The 23,344-nt window shown below is 41.0% G+C and overlaps 1 protein-coding gene across 6 annotated transcripts in view; it reads left to right on the plus strand.

The window, feature by feature from the left end:
- Nucleotides 1-23,344, plus strand: part of VGLL4 (vestigial like family member 4) — a 91,981-nt gene that overhangs the window by 54,613 nt on the left and 14,024 nt on the right. For 5 of the 6 annotated variants that reach the window (XM_040592513.1, XM_040592511.1, XM_040592512.1 and 2 more), the window contains one exon: nt 10,949-11,138. In XM_040592513.1, coding sequence (XP_040448447.1) covers nt 10,949-11,138 — 190 coding nt within the window. Of the gene's footprint in view, nt 1-10,948; nt 11,139-17,929; nt 18,054-23,344 lie in introns of those variants that run through there. The other variant, XM_040592515.1, reaches the window with a different exon arrangement.

Consider the following 23,344-nt stretch of genomic DNA (forward strand, 5'->3'; position numbering starts at 1 on the left):
CTGCCTTAGCTTCCCCTTGGAGAGAACATTTATTTTAAGTGACCCTGCAACTTGGCCCCGTAAACCACCCTCCTTCTTGTGAAATAAACAGTCCAGCTATGAATTAGACAGTGCTCCCATCCATGCCTTAGCACCGCAGGGCTGTCTCCCTTCTTTTGCTCTGAATCTGATAACCTCTAGCAATCTCAGCCGCTGCATAGTAGTGCTGACTGTAGGAGAGCAGATAGGAGCATTAATTCTAATTAATTCTAAAAAAAAATAATAATGTTATCTTCAGTCCTTTTGAGGATGTTCTCTGGTACCATGTTTTTTCACAACACAGTCTTCCAGTGGAACAACCGTTTTCAAGCTCTTGTACTCTGTAGCTACCTAATTTTTTGCTGTGGATCTATTCATAGCGAGTTTGGGTTTTTTTCCCCCCTAAAATAAAATCTTAGTTGCATGTCATGAACCCAAGATTAAAAACTGCTATGTCAGAAGCACAAAATTAATTTTATCTTTTTCCTTAGTGGTGGTATACGCCTGTGTTGTCTGTTTTGGAGGACAATCCTTTCAGGAACGATGGTAATATTTTGGATTTTTTAAATATGTTTCTTCATACCAGCACCCATACCCCTGGAGAAATTATATGGCAGCCTTTCCTCTCTATCTCATGAGCCACACTGTTCTCTGAGCTTTTCTAGAAGATGAAGCCCTCACAAGTTTTTGGTTATTAAAGCGCTACATGTGAGCAGCATCAGAGGAAGACTATTGGGTTGTGTCTCAGAATAGTACAAAGCCAGTGGGTTGAAGGCTCGACATTATTCAGTCTCGTAGCGCTTCTCGTGAGCGTGAATTCGTTCTCTTCTGCTGACTGAGGCACTGGCGGGGTTGTATCTCAGCCTACTGCCATCAGTTACAGTAAAACCCTGCACATAAGGAGTTGGCAAGCTGACACGGCCTCCTCATTTTCTATGTAAATGACATGATCAAAAGAGTATCTTGTTTTCATCTGAATAGCTCATGTAGTTTGCTCTTGGATTCAGAGTGCTTGACTGCCCTGCACAGTTGTCATTGCTCTCTTGCTTTCCTTTGGTAGAAGGGATTTTGGAGCCCGTTTTGAAGGACAAAGGGATTTTGTTCTTTACAATGGATTCTTTGTGGGAGATGGGTTGGGATTGTTCTGACGCTCTGTGGATTAAAGTCTTCAGCAGTCTGTCCAGTTTGGGTGAAGGGACTCTGTGTTCCTTAAATACGTGAGTCCATTTCAGACAGGCTGCAGTCAGGTAGCAGAAAACCAAAACTGAAATGGAAGGGTTTTGTCCTGTGTTCATTAGGCCAAATGTAATTTGCTTGTTTCACCTCAGTTTAGCAAGACATTATGGTGTTGGTGACTGTGAAGGTGGCAGCAGCTCCTAGACGGGGCCTGCAGGCATGGGATGATGAAGGCTTGCCTCCAGTCTCATCTCCTCCTGCCCTGTGGCAGCAGCTGCTGCTGTTTGACTGCTTGGTGACATGCCACGTGGGGAAAATGCAGTAGCCAAGACTTCTTTGCTTTTTATGTTTTATTTTTTGGGTTGTTTTAGTTTTAACTTTACCATTTTGAAGTCATCTGGATCCTACTTACAGGAATCCGATCGGGGAACTTAGCACGAACTAAGCTTTCCAGGACTTAAACACAGTACAGTGGTGTAAAAAGTGGCGCTACTTTTTTTCCAAATCCATTTCAAAGGGAGGCCACCCATGTGTGCATATTTTTTACTAACATTTTGAATGTATTTGCTTTTGTGTTTGTAGTTTAAACATACAGCTTTTATGTCTTCTCTCAAGGGCCTTCTACCTTTCAGGTGAGGAATTTTGGGGAAAATAAAATTGAAACAAAAGAAACATTGCTTGAAAGTGCAGTATCGGATTTTGCAGCTCCGTTAGGAGAAGCTCATTTTCTTGATGTTCTGAGTTTTTCCATGTGTAGCAAAGGAGAATAATGTGGGAAAAGATGTTCAGAGCATGTTTTTAGTAAACTACAATAAAAGCTTGCAGTATATCTAAAAATAGACTCCAATTTAAGTAAGTGGAATAACATTTTTTTTTTTTTTTACCTTTGCATGGCACCTTTTGCCTCAAACCCTTGTGGAAGTAACAGCACAATTTATTGGCTTTAATTTTAATATGATCCCATTAATTTTGAGATGTTCACTTGTTTTAAGCATGGTTGCTGTAGGAATACTGACTGTGCTCATATCCACAGGAGGCATCGATTACCCAGTGCAACAGTCTATAGAGTTTAATTTATGTTCCAGAGTAAGATCCATGAAATAGATCAGAGCAGGTGGTGTTTCAGTCCTGAGTATCTATGTTGCTCTCCACTAAAACAGAAACAAAGGGTGGGTAGCAAATGTTTTCTGTCTACTTAGGAGGAATTACTCAAATTTGAGCTTTCACAAGTTTAATTTCCTGTTTGTGTCTCTTTGCCATTGCATGAAAATACGTAGTTACAAGGTATCGTTTAGTTTGTTGAAATACTGTTTAAGTGCTCAATCTAACAGTTTTTTCTGTTGCAACCTTGCTGTGATGTCAATTTACTTTTGAAATGGTCAGGTCTTCTAGCTTTGATTGTGTCTGATAAGACAGGCTAGTCTTTGGTTGGTTTAGCTTTGCCGTCTTTATGAAACACAGTAAGTCATTTAGCCAGGTGACAAAAGAAAGACCACATTGGTCTGGAAACCACCATTGTTTTAGAATCCAACATCTTCAACATGTTGACTTAGGTATATTTCGTTCACAGTTTTTTATTGCTGGTGTTTTTACAGTTTTAATAGAATCGCATTATCACATCGATGAAAGTAAATCTTTTTATTTGGCAAAAAAATAAAATCCACTTATCAGAAATGTAAGAGAATGTCGTATAATACTTTTGCAAATAAGTTGAAGGAAGCTGAATTCTGATGATATGCTTATTATTTGAACTTTGCATGGTGGTAGTTCAAGGTACGTAGTCTGGAATTATTTTCTCTATTAGGAATTAATGTAACCATCAGCCTGGTGTTTGTTTCCCAATCTCTTAAGTGTATGTGTCCCATAAACATTCCAGCCAGGTTACAAGGTGACAATGGCAGTCTCTTATCTTGAAGTGCCAAGACTGGTGGGTCGTTCACCTTTTTTCATGTTTCTAGCCTAGGGACACATGCGTAGAGTCTTTAGAGATTTCAGCTGCAAGGAGGGGAAAACATTACCTAGCACTGAAGAAACTTAAATGACTAAATTTCAGTTTTACTATATAGAGAATACGGTATAGGGATACACCAGGACTACTTACAGTACTTAACAATGCAGGATGTTTTGCCGGGGAATTAAATGGATCATGGATTTTTTTGCTGCACAGTAAATAGGAATGTCATGTTTTCTAAGCAAATACAAGAACGTGAAATTTACTGTTTTCCGTAGAAAATGTAAATTATGCTTCTCCCTTTGTCTTCCTTTCTCTTTTATTCCCTCCCTCACTTGGGATGTGCTTGTTGTTGGGTCACGCTTTTCTGCACCAAATGAAAGTAACCTGTAGCCTTCTTCATAGGAAGTGCAATTAATCTGAGGAGTTTAGGAGCTGTACCTTTCATCGGCTTACTCAGCAGAGTATTACTGTCGGGTTTGAAGTATCTAACGCAGGGCTGCTAGTTGGTGCTCTTTTGAGTTTCCTTTGGTACATTGACTGTCGTGGCTTTTACCTGAACAAGGATTGTGCATGTCTGACCACATGCAGTCACAGGACAAGGCTGGCCGGGGAGTGACGACCTATCTCTGTAGGACAGTCCGTTATTTTGTAATTACTTTAGGTCTTGCTTGCGTGCCAAACCCTGTAGTACTCGGCCGGGCTGGGTGGCCCAAATGCAGCACCACGTTAGGACACGTGCTGCTTGCTGTACTTGGTCCGGCTCGGTAGCTCTGCTTAGCACAGCAGCTTGCCCTTCCTTTATGTAAGCCTCCGTAGTGTATTGAGCAAACACAACATGAGAACTTGTGTTAATTTTTAGTTTTTCTTAACTGACCTGAAATGATTCAGGTTTTTCCTGGGAGAGCTGGTAGGAAGGAGTGTGCTTTGGGAGCAGCCCTCCTTCCTGAGCAGAACCAGCCAGCCTCAGTGTTGAACCGAGAGGAATCCTTTTTTGACATTGATGTTGACAAATATTGTACACATCCTTGGTGCTATTTGTCTGGAGATCAGTGTAGTTCAGCACTGATTGCATTTAAATCTTGTCTGCCAGGTAATAGGAATCTTTTTTTAGCCATAGTTTACATGAGTACAGGTACTCTAAGCAGAAGGAAGAAATGTTTGTTGGTTTTTTTTAGACTTCCAGCTCATGTGTTGCAAGAGTTAGCTAAATGGGATGTTATCTTAAAGGGAGATCTGCAAATTTATAAACTAGTCTCATGCTCTATAATTAGACCTAAGCCCGAGTTCATTGTTGGGTTGGAACGGAACACAGCCCCACCGTCACAACTGTTGAGGTGCGAAAATTGAAATTTGACAGAGGAAATATTAAGGAGCTCTGCCAGAGCAAAGCATTAAAATTTATTCCATCCTGCTTTCTTCGTGGCATATCTGCTGTCCTCCTTTCCCCTGCCATCAGTTTCTTGCCTACTTACCAAGGAGACTCATTCAGTTGGTACCTGGTTAGCAGCATGAAGAGAATTTATTTCAGTCACAGTTAAGAGCGGTCAGCAGAGACTTTTTCCTCATGTTTTTTAAGGGAAACTGAAATACTTACCCGTCTAAGTCAATTTATGTAACAGTACATGCATGTGCTATTTTGTACAGCTATGCTTTTACAATATGACGAGACAGAACATAAGATGATAGTAGTTTTTCATGGTAAGTTTGAAGGAGCAAATACAGATACAGTTAGGTCTGGGAAGGCAATTTTGCCATATTCTGCCTGTTGCAATTTAGTATTTTGCATGTAATACGGCATTTTAAGACTTATTAAGTTGAAATCTGCCTTAACCTGTGCTACTCAGCTCTGATTAACAATATGTGCTTTTTGAAAGGCTCCTCAAGCAAGCATGCCTGCGCTCTGCAAGTGATATTGCTGTACCTAAATTCTGGCTCCTTTCTTTGTGCAGTCGTTTGAACTGAAGAGGAGGAAAAAGTGGGTGGAGGTGATTGAATGCAGAGGTCGCTATTTTATGTTCTTGCTTGCAGTGTCAAGCATAATGTGTCCCTCATTGGCAGGCATGGTCAGATGGAAGAGCCAGAACAGAATAGTCAATTTAATCACTGTATTTTGTTTTTGGCCATGGTCTTTCTGGCATACATATCTCTGCACAGTGGTAGCCAGAGCTTGGTTCCAGGAGTAAGTGCTTTTCATATGTTTTGTAAACGGGAGGAGAGCAGCCTTTTGCCAGTTTTTCTGTACATGTGTATGTGACTTTTTGGTCCTAAATTAGCTTTTTGTAATCTTACAAGAAAGTCAGTAAAGTATGTGTCAGATATGTGAATCAGTAAGTTTGCTGCTGAAAGAAATCTATCAATTACAATACAAATATTCCCAAGATTTGATTTCATAGCAGTGTTTTATGATTAGGCTGTTTCCATTAATACTGTGGGTTTTGGTTTTTTTTTTGTGTTGCCGTAGTTTGCTGTTTTATTATGCTCCCCAGGTAGGCCTGTTTTATACACTCTAAAGGAAACACAGACTACTGTGGGTTTGCTTACAGTGTCTGGCAGACTAGTTCCCAGAACTAAATCTTATTTAAGCTCAGTTTAAATGATATCTTTTATAGAATCTGCAATCCAGAAATACAGTGGTACAAAATGATGGCTTTACACAAGGATTTTTTTTTGTTTGTTAGCTTGAATGGGAGTTACAGAAATGTTCAGCAATTATATAAATAATATAATTTATGACTTCTACTTAAGATCTCTTTTATCATGAACCAAAGATTTACTACAGAGGAGTCTGAATGTATTAATCCATTTTCTTTGGTCAAGCAAGTGAAGTAAATCTGCCTTAAATTACATACTTTTAAGATTGCCTGTAGTCTATTTCACACAGATTTAATTTCTGGGGAATTTCCCAATTTCAAGGGTATCAGTCCTCTTACAATGTGTATAGTATGCTGTGAAGTAATGCCCAAACTAGGCAGCTGACAACATCTGCAGATTAATTCTGTGGCAGTGTATTGTGATTCTTTTGTTTTGATGACTTGTTGAATTGAGTAATTTGTGGTGAATTCCCTGCTTGGTATTTGATATCTCAAATCATGTGATTTTTTTTTGTGCATGAATTGGAATTTTTATGCCATTTATCCCAATTTATGTTGGCACAGACTGACTTTTGTGTTTGAGATGGGGGCAGAAAACATGTAATAGTTCATAAATCCATTCCAATCAATTTGGGATTTTATCTCCTCATGTTTGTTAGAATATAGGAACAGAAAATGAGATATTTTTTTTTTTTTAATATCCTGTTCACATATATATAACTTCTGTGAATGTCTTGGCTTTTCAGTAGAAATGTTTCAGACGTCATGAGGGCTAAATTTTGATCTTGGATCGGTGGAGAAAACTGCCCTTGAAGATCTTCATGTACTTTTGCTTCCTGGGAATGTCTGGCCCTAAGAACATGAGGCAACTCCTTTTACTAATGAGAGTTTGTCTGCATGGAGGTATTGGAAAAGGTGATTAAAGGTGTAGTGCACGTTAATTGAAGTCTGTTAAATGCTTGTGCCCATGATTTTATTAATTGAGTGGCCTGAGGTCATGGTTAGTCAATCCACGAGCTTAAAGGTAAGAACCCTATCGACAGACATCACAGCCAAGGACATCCCCCTGCCCCGAGTTAATAGATGTGTCAGGAATTTACTCTTGTAGACAAATCCATTTCTCAGATACAGAACCAAAAAGTAAAATGGGAAAGGGCAGTGCTGGAATTTTCTTTCCAGGAGTTTTGTTTGAATCTGTTTTAAGGTCTGTATCATGTTAATCTTTGGCTGGAAAGATGAAGCCTTTTCATTTCTGGATTGTAATTAATGCTCGGATTTTATGCATTAATAGTAGCCAGCAGGAGAGAGGAAATTGGGAGGGGGAATAGGATATGGTAGCCATGTCTTAGTGCAACCCATACTGAGTTGCTAGGTCAGAGAGGAAGGAAGCTAGCTGCCAAAATAGTGTGTATTTTTTTTTCCAGTCTTTGGTAACTCCTGGAGTTCTCAGACATATTTTAAGACTTCTCTGGTGTCTTGCTATCAAATCCACACTTGTGAAAACATGACCTTTGCTGTTGTGATGTTTGTATTGCATGGACATTTCAGTAGGGATGCAGATACTGCTGACTGAACTGCAAGAGAAACGCAAACAGTGTTGAAGATCCGCTGTTTACAGAGAACCAGTCCTGGTCGTGTATGTCTGAAGAGAGCCATGCTGGTTTTACAAACATTTAGTTTGCATGTGTTAATTTGAATCACTTTCAGTTTAGGCTTGTAAGTGGTTAAAATAAAGAACATTCTTGCTGACTACATGGACTTCTGTCAACTGAGTGCCCTACTGCAGTACTGCTATATAGGCAGACACTACGTCACGTTGTTATCTCTGTTTAGCTTGTCTGTGCTTTATCATGTTGCCTAACAGTTTTAATAAAAAAAAAAAAAAAGAAGAAAAGGGAAAAAAAAAGAGACTAGTATGAATAGTTCTAAGTACAGCTATCTGAAAGCAGCAGATCTGGAGTGCCTTACACCAGCTGCTTACAGAAACAAAGAGAAGTATTATGAGAGGCACAATAAATGTGTTTGCTATCTCTGCTTTCAGTTGCAGTGCAGACACAAGCCGTCACAGTAATGAATTTTGAAGACTGGAGTTTGGACTTGGGGAATTTTATAAAACACAGTTGCTTTATCAGAGTGTTGTCTTGCCAGCTGTATGATGCGAGTCTGGTTACCATGGAGTGTGGTCAGTTGGGGGAGACAAATCTAGTCCGTAAGGCAGCATTTTGTGTGGTAGACTCTGCTGTGGTTTCTCTCTCTCTGGTTTAAATTCAAGTTCGGTAAGGAGGAAAGTACTGGGGCAATAAGTTGCCTTTTTATTTAAATAAAAAGCAGTTTGGGCCCTTATCAAATACATTAAGCCACATAAGAACCCATGGCACAGTACAAATACAGTATATGAATATGCAATTTATCCCTGCAAGCAATGTAGAGATATTTTTCCTCTTGAGCTTACCATATTGTCTGGACTCTTTTGGTTGGCATTGTTCTCTGCTTGCCTTTTGTCTGCAGGAGAGGCTGTACCAGATGCTGAGCATCACCCGCTTCTGTCTTCTCCTGAGGAGGCGCTCAGTGCCTTCCAACCTGTCCTGGACCAGGTGGGGGGTTGAAGGGCCCTTACTGCTCCTGCCTGGTCACTGCTGCCACCTGTCCGAAGTTCTGTTAATTTGATTAATTTGGGGCGAATGGCCCAGTGGTGCTGCAGATACACTGGACGGTTCTGCTATGTTTATCTGCAGGCCTTGGTGTCCCCTGCATAATTACTGCTTCACGTCACAATTAGGAAAATGCATTACCAAATTCAGCAGGCTTTAATTAATTCAGAAGCCATTCCTTTCTTTGCAAAATTTCTTTAAAATGGGTTTCTGTAATTCCAATATACAAATAGCATTTTCACCAGATTTTCTACTCCATCTGGATGTTAATGTATAAATGCTGTTGTTACCATGCGCATAATAAGATGAATTTAAAGAAAAAAACCCATTGAGGTAATCTTATAGTATCAGGCTCCTAGACGCTGTTTGGGCAAAAGGCAAGGTTTCTAACTGACTAAATGGGACAGTGGCTAGAGATTTTTGTCTTTTGTAAACACTAGAGTTAGCTTTACGTGGATATTGCAATTGCCTGTGTTCCTGTCAGGCATTGCTCAGAAGAAGTCAGTTCGAGTTAGGTGCCTGGTTTTTTGTAATTTTTTAAATTTGTAATTCCTGTAATAGAATTTTGTGTTTAAGTCTTCAGCAGTGCTCTCAGATACACTGCAGAGAGACGAGTGATTACGTATGGGTAGGATGAAAGTATCACAAACTGTAGTTGATAGAAGTTTCATCTTTTGGCATTGGCACTAACTTACTTTTTTCAAAGATAGACGTGAGGGAGGCGCCTCCCTGAGAGAAACCTGTATGATGTGGTTTACTTCTAAAGTGTAGAATGTGAACACTAGGTAGGTGAAGGTTTCTACTGGCAAAATACAAAGGCTGAAGAAAAACTGCAGAAATTTTACTGATACAAAATTTATTTCATGTGAGAAGTCTTTTTGATAAAAGCTTCTGTTGCGACATTAGAGTCGTCATGGGGGGGGGGTCCCAATTAAAGCTGCGATTGTTTTGAACAGGAGAGGGTCTGGATGTTGGTCTTAGAGCATTTGCAGTGGAGCACAGCTTTTGCTATTTAGAGCTGAGATGGAAAGTTCCTATTCAGATTTGGTGCCAGAGTCTTTAATAGAAATCATGACTTGTGGTGTATTATAGGTCAGTGTATATTTGCTAGTTTATATTATGCTGACTAAATTGGCAAAATGCTTATTTTTACTGGTAAACATTCAGGAGGTTTTCTCCGCACTCGTTCTTTTTCCAACAAAATAGTATTTGTCGTGTGTGGAATTAGGGCAGCGTTTTATAAATCATCTGCCTCGGTGATGATGTGAAAATGTGTGGTGGCGTACAAAGATTTCCATTGTCAGATACCTCAGGGATGTGGATGGAGTTAACTTTATCCTAATTTTAGTTCTGGAAATTATGGCCAGGTAGAAAACAAAATGCTTCTGGCAGTGTAGGAAAAATACAAATTTTAAACTCTAGCAAAAGTGGCTATTTCAGGGATATTACCAGAATAGGTAACCATGGTTAATTTAGCTTCTCTCAATTTAGCTCCTCTCCAAGCCCCTTATGAAGCCCCCAAAGCATTTTTTTACCATCTTTAAATCCCTGTGAGGTCTAAATATGACCTGTGGCTGTAAGGATGTGAGTTCCACTAAAGTCCATAACTGCTGGAAATGCAGCAGTGTGCTTTAGGCTATACATTTAGAGAGACATTTAATTGAAATGGGAAAAGTACTGTGGTCACACTTTAATGCACACTTAGTAACAGTATGTGAATGAGTTTATGCACAAGCTAATTGTATCATTTCTAGAATTATTTACACACAGCTCCCACGTGCTGTGAATGCCATTTTTTGATAAGTGTTGGATTATATAAAATTTATAATCTACTTAGTCCTCTGTCACGAGTCTCCCAGGGTGAAAATTAGCGTTCTTAAAATTGAAATGTTGTGATTCTTATGCTGAAGAATTATGCTGTTTTGTTCATGTCTCCAAACATAGTTTAAAAGCACAGAGAAGGACATTTAAGGACAAACTTAAAACTTGCATCAGCAAGTTCCGATTTTTTCCCTAACTTTTTACCTTGCATAGTTATATACCAGACAAGCTTGTTTTGGACAGCTTTTTATAAAAGGAATAATTTGAGAATTTGGAGGTTTGTTCAGTTTTAGATCTTGAATATTTGGCATAAATGTGAACTGTAGCCCTGGAATTTATAACCACAACCATAAGAAAAGGAAAAGGATCAAAACTTATTTCACTGTGAATAGTCACGCTTTGCAGAATGAGGTAATGCAAGTTCAGTGTTGGAATTGCAGCTTGTAAGAAGGAGTGCTTCTGAATAAAAATGCTCTTGGAAAGATATGTTAGCTCAACCTTTTAGATCATCGGGTGAGCTGACCCTGTCATAGTACCTTGTTTCAACTCTTTATTCCAGCATAAAGCGCTAAAGTTTGGGTTATGATGCCTTGTTTATGTTACCAACCACGTTTAAATGTGCCAGTGCAGACCTGACATCTGCTCGGGAAATTTTTCTGCGAGAATGTTTCCAAAGGGCATGCTATTTTACTCTCTTTTCCCTGTCGTGTTCATTTTCACTTGTCTTCTTCCTGTAGGTGAAGCAGCTTTAAGAGGTGAGCCCAGAATGCAGTCTCTTCCAGTATCCTCTGCTCTAACCAACCATCGAACAGGCCCTCCTCCTATCAGTCCCAACAAGAGAAAGCTCAGCATGGACCAAGGGGATGATGAGCTAGACTGTGAAAATGACCATGTTTCTAAAATGAGTCGAATGTTCAATCCGCATCTGTAAGTGTCTTGCTTGTATTATCTCTGGTTCATAGAATTTAATGCTATCCTCTTCATCTTCATCTTTGTGCGTGCTAAGATCATACCGCGTACAAAACTTTGTGCTAGATTTTTCCTTTGTTCCAGTTTGTATGGGAGATCTGCACAAAGGCTGGTGTGATTAGATGGGTCCTCTTGTTTTCATACAGCATGAAGTCACAGGAATTAGCTCAACATAACTATTTATAGTAAAACATACGCATTCACCTTGTAGTTCCTAAAGTATTGTTCATTTGTTCTTTGTAATCTGCTCCTTTCACTTCCTCTGATTCTGAGCGCTCTGTACTCTCTGCCGCTGGGGGTGGGGAAGCAGAAGGAGGAGAAACAGAAGTGCTTTGCATTTTTTTGAGGCCAGGAGATTGTGAGCCAGCTGCTCTGTAGTCTGCCTTGACAACTGGGCAAGCTGCAGTTGTTGCTAAACATTACTTCGAGGATTGCACCGCAGCTCTGACAGTCAGATGTGGAATTTTTCGTACAGGTAAGGTGTTGATGAGTTAGGTGCATGTGTTGGGTAATCGTCAAATGCCATTCTTGCTGTGTTCTCATTCCTGGGAATGCACGCCTGGTTGGCATGAAGTACTGGCTTAGAGAATTCCTTTCATTCTTGACTGGAGGAAGTGATCAGAGCGGTTCAGCAGTCCAGGGCAGCCTGATAGCTGCCTCCTTTCCCTGCTGCCTCAGCTCCTGTAGCCTCTGCATTCCTCGCATTCCATGCTGCTGTGGACTGTTGTGTTCAGTCATAAGATTCGAACAGAGGTATTTATCCTCAAATAAATCACCAGAGTGTTAGTCAGAGGCTGGGCCTGTAGTCTGCAGTCTTGGAATTTGTAACAAATCAGGAATCCAGCACTGAAGTAATGCAAAACAATAAAAGCTCACAAGCAGAGAGAGACTTCTCATTTACAGCATACCTTGTTCTTTCTCCTAAAAACTTAACTATTTATAGCCTTTCTTCGGAGCTGAGAATGCTGGTATTGGAAAGAACCTGTGTGGTGCTTTTCTGTGGTGTATGTACGTGACACAGCTGAAGACATTTAATGGCATTTTTGAATTGTTAGGTAACTTTGTGGGAAGAGGTGTGATTTTTTTTTTTTTTTTTTTTAAAAAAAAAACTCGATTGCTAGGGACGAAATAAAACACAGCTGGCAGTTACGTGCATTATAACACTTTATACAGTGGAGGCCATAAAAATAATGAAGTCTGAAGCAACAGACTCGTGCAACCGAGGTTCAAAACTAAAAGATACAGACATTTATTTCATGTGCTCTCTTAGATATATTTTGAAGTTATCTGATCTTTTCCAGTATGGTGCATTTTTACTCGGTAGATTCTTTCAGTGATTTTGTATATGAAATGTGCATCTTTTCTTCTTATATTAAAAAGCACTGGTAGTCTAGTGTTTGTGTGATGGGGCTTAATCTATTTCAATTAAACCATGTACTGCAGATGAAACAGTCTAAAATAGCATACATGAGGCCATCTTTTTTCTGCTTTACTTTGTAAGTTTGATCTGGCCATATGAAAATATGCTTTCAATTGAATATTACAAAAACTCAAACTTTTGTGATATATCTGAAGTAGCTGAATAAATATTTCAGATATATCGGAAAAGTTCACAAGTGTTCTCTGACTTTTACTGCCATTTCCCTGGCTCAACCAACAATGAAGTTATTTTTTTGGAATGTTTTTCATATTTTCCCTCCTTCTTGGATTATGGTGTTCTGGTTTAACAATAGAAATGAATTACACAAACTTTGTGGAACTGTCCTAAGAATTTTGTTTTGGAGATGAGAAGTGTGTTATAGGAGCTTGACTTGTTCACACTAAAGAAAAGACAGTATAGATTTGGGGGAAGAAATATTTTATGGAACGTAATGATGGCAGTCACGTTGTAGTGCCTTGGAGGTTCTAGAAGTGTGAGTTTGACAGGATTCAGTTTAGAAAACCAAACCCATAAGAGATCTGGAGCATTACGTGGAGGCTAGATGTGGCACGATCTCTTTGGTGATGGCAAAGACATTTTTGTGATTTGGACTATAAAGATGAAATGTAAAGTCTATGGATTTTTAACTTTTCAGGACAAAGTCCCCTGAAAGCATAGGACAAAAGACTGGGTGATGCAAAAACTGGGCGTAGCTGCCCCAGTCAATATTAGGGTACAGACCGTGCATCTTGCCCACAGAGCAGTGTTTAAATCCTCTAGCTGAATGTCTTCAGTTATTCCGAATGTCCAGATGGGCAGATCTTTCTTATTTGGAAGTCAGAGCTTGGAAGACAGAAGTCTTTATAACTACGAGGAGCTCTCGTTCAGACCTTTGGGTCTTTGTGATTGGGTTGGTAGAACTGTGAAGCAGTTGTATGTTCATCCTCTTTAACACCAGCATATTGTGGTTGGAAATGTAATTAAATAGGACAAGAATTGTGTTCTGTGGGTCCTTATAAATGAATTGTTAGCAGTTTGATGTTAACTCTGAGATACCAGCACCCCAGCATCTTGGTCACTGTGCTTCAGTGGGAATGAATCCATTTAAATGCTTTGGGTATTTTATTAGAAATCCAGTGATGCCAGCCTTTTGTTTGGAAAATGAATGCTTTGAGATACTCCCTGCTCAGGTGTAACTCCCTGATGTGTTGTCTTTGATTAAGTTCTTTGAGTTGTACTTGAGTGTGTTTACTTTTCTCATGGAAAAACACAACTGTTCGAGTAGTCTCTGGAGCAGAGTGAATCAAAAGCCCTGACAATCCTACTAGGCTTCTACAATATGTAATGGAATTCCTGTGCAAAGAAAATTTATCGAAGGCTCTGTTTTTCAGAGGAGATAATTCTTAGCTTTAGGATTGTAAAACATACTTGGGACCTTGTGGATTAATTTTTAAAGATCAGTATGGGAAAGTGCCTACCTTGCTTACGACGGAGTACTGGACTGTATAAGGCTTCTGTGTTTCTGTGGTCATAGAGATTACACCCATAAGCCTCTCCTTTGGGAAAAACAACTACTTCCACCCCAAATGAAAACCTACGCATTGTCATATGGAATTATTTGCATTTCATGCTTTCTTGTATGTCCCTCAAATGTTTCACTTAAAATGCATTCACTGAAGTAGAATGTGCTGTTTGTGCCATACTTCATTTTTAGTGCTTTGTGAAGGAGAAGCAAGCTTATTTTAAGCCTCAAGTTAAAACATGCCTTTGTTTTCGTATGACTTCACTGAAATCACCTTGATTTACAGAAGAGTAATTAGGAACTTGATTTATATAAGAATCACAAGTTCTTTATGTATGGGTAAAGTGGCTGGAGAGCTCCAGCAGTCTTTCTGAACAAATGAAGCTGCTTTGTTCTGTTTCCAAGGTGTATTTAGGATTTCATGGCAAGCCCTGTGTAAAATTAACTCTTACCTGGGCATTGCGATGTAAGGGGAAGGCGAGTGAAGTGTGTTGTACCTTTAAGTGAAGGTCTCGGGCCTGACCTGTGTTATGTGGGTTTCTTGTTTGTCAGGCTGGAGGCATTTTCTCATTTTCACAGTTCAGCTGAAAACAAAGGCCTCCTTATCCTTGCAGGGAGCTCTTAAGAGCTGACATCAGCCTTTTCCCAGCGGGCATCGGCGCTGCCGTAAGAGTCCTTGCAGGGAGCTGCTCAGAGTCCCCTCTCGGCTTGGTTTGTTTGCCAAGAAGCAAAAAAAAAAAAAAAAAAAAAGTGTAAATGCCAAGAGTACAACCTTTTAATTTTTATTTAAAAAAGAAAAAAAAGAAATTGCACTGGGATGGTCTTGCTTCTCTGAGTTTGAGTAGGAACTAGCACATCTGTAACTCTTCACTGCTTTTGGGCAAGGGACGGTTATGGCTAATACTTTATTGCTGTGGTGCAGCAATTTTAAAAATAGTTTGTATGCTAGCAAATTGTGGGATCGCATCACTGTGTTTAAGGTTAAAGTGAATTGATGTCACTGACATCTTCAAAAGGATTCAGATTTTGCGTTACTGGTAAAATTATATGTGGAACTGACCATTTGAATTTGTATTGGAAGGGCCTCCTGTCTTTGCCCGCCTGTTGGGTACCTCGGGCTGAAAGTTAGTATTTTTGGTTTGGGACGAGCAGGCTTATGAACGGAATATTTTCCCCTCAGTCTCTTTGTCACAAATCTCATTTGGTTGGCTGGCGTTAAGGTCGCAATGACAATGGATTTCAATGTGAAAATCATCTTACAACAAAAGTTTGCAGCTGTTAAGTAGACATCTGGGGAATAAACACCTCGATGTGTGTGACACATAATTTGGCTTTTTCTTGTAATAAAAAAAGTCTACACATGAATAAGGTAGTTTAGTGTGTATTGCATAAGGTGATGTTTAGTTCTGGACATAGCCATACAGACCCAGACACTTCTCTTTCAAATTCTGGATTGTGTCTTCACATTTGTTACAGTGAAGAATCATGGCAAATCTGGTCCATAAAGCCAGGCCACCTTCCTGGAGTCTGGAAGCTGCCGTGTATCACAAGTTTTTTACCATGAATATCTAATGGAGTTTGCTCACTGTAATGACACTGTAATAGAAATTACTCTGGCATCCTTTTTTAAAAAAAATCTGTCCTAAGCTGTCCTGGAAGTTACCTGGATTTGAAGACTATAGAATAATTAATGTTAGAATGGGCTTTAGGAAGTCATTTTGTCCAACCTCATGCTCAAACCAAGGCCAGCTGTGTCCTGGTCAAGCCTGTAGCTCAAAGCAAGGAATTTTCGGTAAGAACCGAAGGGCTCATGATGCTCCTTATTAGAGGGTGACTCCATCACCTTCCTCTTTACCATTCCCTGACCCTGGCTGAGAATGCAGGATGGAAATGTTCTGCAGAAAATCAATCCCCTGTTGTGGTGGAGGCTGGCTCCAGCTCCAAGCAAGGCTTGGAAAGATTTAGAACTGGGTTGCAGCGGTAGCATGGGAGTTTTGAGAGAAGTTTGTTGCTGCTAACTACTGCTTTTTTGGTTCCAGACTTTATGTGGTATTAAAAAATACATTTACACTGTCATTTGATTGTGACAACTTGGAATTGAAAAAAACCCAGAACACAACACACAACTCTGAACACCCAAAATGCCTCTCATTCGCTTGCAAGCCTCTTCACTCTGTTCTCTTGGCAGGGAAATGGCTTTAAAGTATTTTGGGATTAACCTGGTGTTTTCAAAGCAGTGCAGTTGAAGCTGAAATCCTCCGTATTGCCAGTGAAACTGTTACAATGTGGCCCTTGTTGATTACAGTGGACAAAGGATTACAGAGCAGGTTTCAAACTGCTTTTCCCAATTTACTGGGTTTTTTTGTGTGTGTACGTTGCTTGAAGGATGGACCCAATCAATCAGATATATTTTCTTCTTTATTAATGGAGATCACACACTACACAAAATTAATCTTAAATTGTTTCCAACAAATGTACATTAAATCCAAGCTTCCGAGGTGGACTTGAAAGAGCTAATATAGCTGAGTTAATATTTAACAGTGAGTTTAGCAGAAGTTCTTATCAAAGGGGGTAAATTTTCAGAAAGTACTCAAGTCCCTTTGAGTTCAGGAGGGTATAGCCAACTGCATGTGAAATGCTTGTTATGAACAGCTTCAGGGGTAAAAATTGATTGATAGCTTATCAGTCCTTTGCAGAAAGACCTCATCTGTCAAAATCCGGGTAGATGTTTAAGTACTTGAAGAATCAGGCAATGTTAGCTCAGGTGTCTCCACTTGCAGACAGAAGGGTTTTGTTAGCTAGCTCACTCCAGAATTCTGCTTTCATATAATGTTTTCTACTTCCATTTTCCTTCTTTTGGAAAGGAGCGGACAGCTTCCACAGTGGGTTCGGGCTCCCTTGGGAGGTGAGGAGCCGTGGCAGTGCGGCGGAGCTGCCAGCCTGGCTCAAGGCCTGGTGTGCTGGGCCCTGGCGCCCGGCACTGCCGTCCCGCCCCAGGGGCTGCGCTTGCCTTTCCTCAGAGGGAACCTTCACATTCCCTGATTGATCCTTTCTGCCCGGGGGTGAAATCCAGCACCAATCCAAAAGTCTGATATCTAAGCAAGAGGCAAGAAAAGAACCAGTAACATCTACAGGCCTATTCTAGATGTATATCCTAACCGTATGGAAACAAAGGTTTAATCTCACTTCTTATTTAACCATTTTCCCAGATGTTTCCTGCGGTTTGACAGATGTACCATTTACTAGAAAGTTGTGCTCTTGAGAATTAGAATGTTATGGACACGGTTGCTATAGACAATGACTCTGTAAGGGTAAGATTTGGAATAAAATGTTACATTAATTTCTAGTTGAATAAGTGATTTTTTTTCTCCCAGACCGAAAGTGCTGGCCTGGGCAGCCTCCTTTCGTTTTCTCTCAGGCTGTAACGCGCCTCGGGGACATGCAGACCGGCTGTAACCCATTCCGCCAGGATCGGGGTGCCGGCCCTGAAGGAGCGCCATGATTTCTCAGCGCGGAGAGGCGACGAGCGTCCCCGGGCCCTGCCGCCGGGCGCGGCCATCTTGGCGTTTCCCGTCGGCGCGGCGGGCGGTGGCGGTGCCCCCGGCGGGCGCTGCCCGGGCCGATGCGGGCCGTGAGGGGGCGGCCGGGGCCGGGGCGGCGGCTCCGCGCTGGCCGCTCCCGACAGCGACGTGGGGGGAGGACGCGGGCTCGTCCCCTCTCGGCCGTGTCGGCAGCCCGGGCCGGCTTCCCGCCCAGCCGCCTCAGGGGGCCGGCCGCTGCCCGGGGCCGGGCGCGCGGCGCGGGGGACTCTTATCGTGACAGGGCGGCGGGGGCCGCGCTCTGCGCCTCAGCCGCTCGCCGAGCCTTGAGGCCCCGGGCGGGCCGGGGGGACGCGGCCGCCTTCCTGCGCCCGGGCCATGCTCGCCCCGAGGTTAGTACCGGCCCCTTCCCCGCCGGCCCGCCCGGCGCGGCCCAGGGGCGGGCCGGCCTTCGGGTAGGGCTTATCCCCAAAGAAAATGACAAAGGAAATAAAAGGATTTCGTCGCCATTGAAGTCTGAAGGTTTTGACCTCAATTTTATTCGACAGCTTCCCCCAGCGGAAAACGTTGTGGGAATCCGCTGTACTTTGTAGTTGCCGTGATGTTGCCTAAATTTGATACCCACGTCCATATTGCTTGATTGGAATCGAGTCGTCCTTTAAATTTCTTGCATAACTCCCTTAACACTGTAAACAAACTCTGCGGCTCAGCAGTTCTCCAGGATTTCTCATTCACAATGCGAATATTGTTCCTAAAATACGGTGGAAGGCGCGGGTGGGAAGCGGAGGGGGTGTGCTGGGGCGCTGTGCCCGCAGGCCCGGGAGCTGGATCCCCCTCGCCCCGCTGCGCAGGCCCCAGTACCTGGTCAGGAGGAAAACGAGGGGTGGGATGCCTTTGGTAAGCCATGAGAAAGACTTTCCAAAACATCTGGGGAGAAGTCTCAGCACACTAATTACTGCTTCATGTAGTCTTTAATACGGTGCAGATGTACGGTTACTGTAAATAATGGAGGAGTCCCGTGTTACAGTCAAGCTGAGGTCGATTCCTGCGTTCCTGTCAAAGTCCTGTCTTTCAAGTCCTTGTCAGAGCTGTGTGCAGCATACATGTTTTTGCTGCGTGGGCGCGGCTGACTTCTTGCTATCTGGATGATAAGGAACAATGCTTTGTGAGCCTTTTTGTCCCATTTTTAACGGTAACTTTCAGTATTCATAAATCAGTATTTTAAAAGGGGGGTAAAGTAAAAACCTCAAAACATTTTTTCTTGTGATTTGTGTTTCTATGTAAAGTCTCCCTTTAAGCCAAAAGTTGCTGTGAGAGAATACTGCTGACTGCAGAATGTGACTGTGGACTTGGGCGCCTTAGCTGCACAAGTACCCTTTCACACATACTGCTGCTGCGGTCGGTTTGCTTATCAGGTTTTCAAAGGAACTATTCTACTATATTGGTACGAATAGTTGTGCAAAATGTAAGGAAGCTGTTGTTGTATTTATAGAGCTTCTAGAGGTTTCAGTAGTTCAGATTTTATTAGCAATTACAAACAGCTTCAATAAACTTCTAATGAAATGTTTATTCCTTTTATAAAACAGCCCATGAAAAAATGTCATGTCTTAAAGCCAACACCATTCTCAGTCTAAAGGCCTAAAGCCTGGTGTGTTTTTCTGAGATTTTATTGAAATTGCTGTCTGAAAGTGAATTAATATATTTCTCAGCTTTTCCTGCTTCACGTCAGCTAACGTTACATTGTGTATCTGATAGATGGAGACCATAATTTCTAAGCTTTAATGATCCAGGCCCTTTTCCCCTTGTTCTCATAAGAACCATTGAAGTTGGAAAATAAAGCTCTATAATCCCATCTCCTGACAATTTAACACAGTTAATTCTGGCACTGGTGACCTTATTTTCAGAGGCTGGCTTGTGTTGTTGAAGCTCTTACTAAATAAACTTGCCATTCTTATGCTGTTGATATCTTTTGCTTCCCACGTCATCTATCTGAAGAAAATTATTAGTCTGCTCCTCAACCATAAGCTTCTACCTGATGCAGGCCTTTAGGTGGTTGAACTAAATAAAATCCCATAAACTTTTGAGAATGTGGGGTTCAAAGATTGATTTAAGCTGGTACCCGCTTTTACAGAAAGAGTTCTGTGACATGCATGGAGAGATGAATGAAAGTATTTTTTCCAAATGAAAAAGCAGAAAATATTGTAAGGAGCAACCCAGAAAACACTCATTAAGAAAATGTAACTGCCATTTTTTATTTCCTCTGACAGTTCTGCACAGTTTCACCATTGAGTTTCAACACCACCAAGTTTTCCCAGAGCCTGCAGAACAGACTGATGTACCCTGGCAGTATCGAGCACACATGTATGTGGCTAATCTTGTTGCACTAGGACATGACCCGCTGCTGTGTGTATTTTACGTGCAAGCTTTTTTCTGACATTGGCCCATAGTTTTCTCTGTGTGATCATAAATAGTTTTTACAGTATTTTCCAGTGAGTCAGTATAAAACGTTTGTTGCATGTGCCAAGTTTGACTTCAAAAAGATGTTAATATGGCTGAACAATAAAAGCTGCACGTGACCCATCACATGACTTGGTGGAATGTAAGAGGAAACGTCTGCCAGAGGTGTTTGTGTGGGCATTGCAATTGAGTACAAATTAATCATGTTACAGCTGCCTCTGAATCTTTCCAGTAACCCCTCTGACCTTCTGGCTGTTTTCATGGAAGCCTCTTTGCTCTTTCCTTGTACTGTCTGGTTTTCCATCTTGCTTGTTAGAAAATTTAAGGAAAGTTTGGAGTGTCCCTTTAACCTCATTTTTTTATCATTCGTTTTTCTGGATGTTTTCCCCCTGTAAGCAATTCAGAGTGCTTTACAGACTTGAAACAGTTCAGACTCCTGCACCGTTACTTTTAGTTTCCATTCCAGCGGTGACTTACCTTTCTAGATCATGTTCTGTTCACCCCAATATATGCAGTAGCCTGACTTGCTCTGCAGATGTGAACACTGGCAGGCTTCACTCTGTTTCACCAGTTTCGTTTGACTTTCTCAGAGTAAGATTATTGTGCCTTCAAGCACACAGATTCTGTGTTGCCATCTATATAGTGTACTTTTGAGCTAGAAGTGAACCCTTAGTTCTGGGGCCTGATTAACAATGATAGGTTTGAGTTTCTGGTGTGCATTGATGTGTCTGAGTTCTGCCGTTTTAGTGAAACTATCTTCCAAGAAAAGTGCCCTCTGTAGTAGCAGTCTCTTCTAAAGACAGACCGCATACTCTGCAGAGCCTTTTTGAGATTGAGCCATTCCCATCTTCTGTCTTTTGGTCTTCACAGTTGGCAGAAACAATTCTTCACTTAACACATTTTTCTAGTGTGTTGTGCAGGTTTTTCCAAAGGCAACCAGGGTTACTGGCATTCTTTGAAGAGAAGGGTTAGGGGGAGATGGCTGAATCAGGTAAATCTTAAATGTTTGGTTACTTCTGTGTCCTTTCCAAGAAATGTGCTGTTCCCCTGACAGGCTGTTAGACAGTAGTTAGAACAGGGATGGCAGTGATGTTGCATTGTAGGCCATAGGACCTGAAAGTTTCTCCTCTTTGACTGATGAGATTGGCAGGTGGCTGAATATTTTTTGTCCTCAATCCTTGAAAATTTAAGTTAAAGCTGATGGGAGTTGCGGTCGGTTGTTGGTTTCTACCTAGATTGAGTTGAGCTAAACTTTGAAGAGACGAAATGGGCTTATGTTTATGCTCCAGAAATCATGGTGCATTTTTTAGGAAACTTTTTGTAATTACTGCGATATTCAGTTACACCTAGACACTTGTTACTGTGGTGGTACTGAAATGCTGGAACCTTCTATTATTCTAGCTCCACTTTTTGAGCTGTTAGTGATTTTTTAAAAAAAGTTTATTTAATTTTCCAAACAGGCTAATTAATATTTACAGCTACCTCAGCAGAATGAATGAGATCACTTATCATTTCAGAATTTTTCCAGATATTTATTATATGTTAAGATTTCATTGTTTACATCTCAAGTATGGCCTCACATAAAACGTCTTCCAAAAATTATGGTACTGTAAAATGAACTATCAGGTGTACCACACAACATGAGAACCTAAATGTAGGAGGTTTGGAGCTGAGTGGGCAGGTGGTACAAGTGCAGAGCAGAGCAATTGTTGGGTGAGTTCTGGGGTAAATTTTTTTTTTTCTTCCTAGTCTTTTTTTGAAGTTGAAGTACAGGGTTTGATTTTTACAGGTAACCAGCAGTCTGTACCTATTGCAGTAACGTAACTTTGCCATCATTCCTGGATTGTATATGTATGCATGTGTTCCAGCAGTGACATAGTTTTTTACTGATATAAATCCCTGAGATTTACTTAGGGATGGAACGAGTGATTGCTGTTATAAAAGCAACCAGTGCTGCCTTTTAAAACAATGCTATGAATGCTGGAGCAAAGATGGCCAAACATTAAAAAAAAAAAAAAAAAAAAAAAAGTCCTGTGAGAAAAATAAGTAGGATCTGAGATCGTGTTAATTGATTTTACTGTACATTAGATTTAGATTTCAGTTTTGTGGGTTTGGCTTTTGACTAAGGTCTTACATCATGCGGTTCTCTTGCATTCTTTCATACTTGTGAATATTAAGCCCTCAGGAAGGGAAGCTCTTCTGTATCTGAGTATTTTTGCTTGGTGCAGGCAAGCAGGCAGTAATGGGACACTCCTTTATGTGTTTCACAGCTTATTGGTAATTTATTTCTTTTACTGTGGAATCTGTTCTCCTGGTTGATTACGTTTGCAAGTAACTATCTGGTCCAAGATTTTATCTCTGAAAATCTTGTTTTGGTGAGGATAAATATAGAAGGTCTGACCTATTTTTTGTTCATATGTAAGATTATCCTGTTTCTTGTTAGTGTATCCTATTTCTTGTTAGTTATATTTTCAGTGGTTTTATTTTGACTTCCCATCTCAAGGGTCTTTCCACTGGGTGTAGTAGTAAGCTGGAAAAAAAAACAAATTCATGAACTGAATTTTTTTTAAGGGAAGGAACTGCAGAATTCTGATTAGAGGAGTGGAGAGAGCAGGGAAAAATAGGTATGGTCAGTGCTTGTGTACTTCTGACTCTGAAAGAACCTGCGTAAATAATGGTACTTAATTCTCCAAACTGGGCCTGATGATCAAATTGAAAAATTAAAAAGAACAAAATCTCTTTTCTGGGTAGAGTCAAGTTTAATTAATTATCGGTGGCTGGAGAACCTTTGAGGCAGTGCTTAAAGTCCTGGGTGCCTTTGCTGAGCTGTTTCTAGCCTGAGGCAGAAAGTGAAGACTTAGCCACCTGCTTCTTCCCTTGTTAACCACACTTGAAAGGGGGAAGAAGTGGAGGATTTGCCAGCTACAGACCTCGGTTAAAGAACTACTTTTTGGCCAGCTGGCTGGCAAACTGCTGTTCCGGACTCCTCCAGAACCATAGCAGGAGGCATAGCTGCTGCGGTGCTGCCTCCAGAAAGGTGCTAATGGAATGTCAGTTGTCAGTTTTAGCTGTGCATTGATCTGAACAAGAAGATCTTTAGTTTGTCCAAAAGGTTTCCTGCAAGGGGGAATATACTGTACAAATAATGCTTAAATAGCAGCAGTGGCAAAAAACAAGGGCATTCTTTATTTTTCTTAGGAAACCATATCTGAAATCCAGGTTCTGT

Source organism: Falco naumanni, chromosome 4 (genome assembly GCF_017639655.2).
Source record: "Falco naumanni isolate bFalNau1 chromosome 4, bFalNau1.pat, whole genome shotgun sequence".
NCBI lineage: Eukaryota > Metazoa > Chordata > Aves > Falconiformes > Falconidae > Falco > Falco naumanni.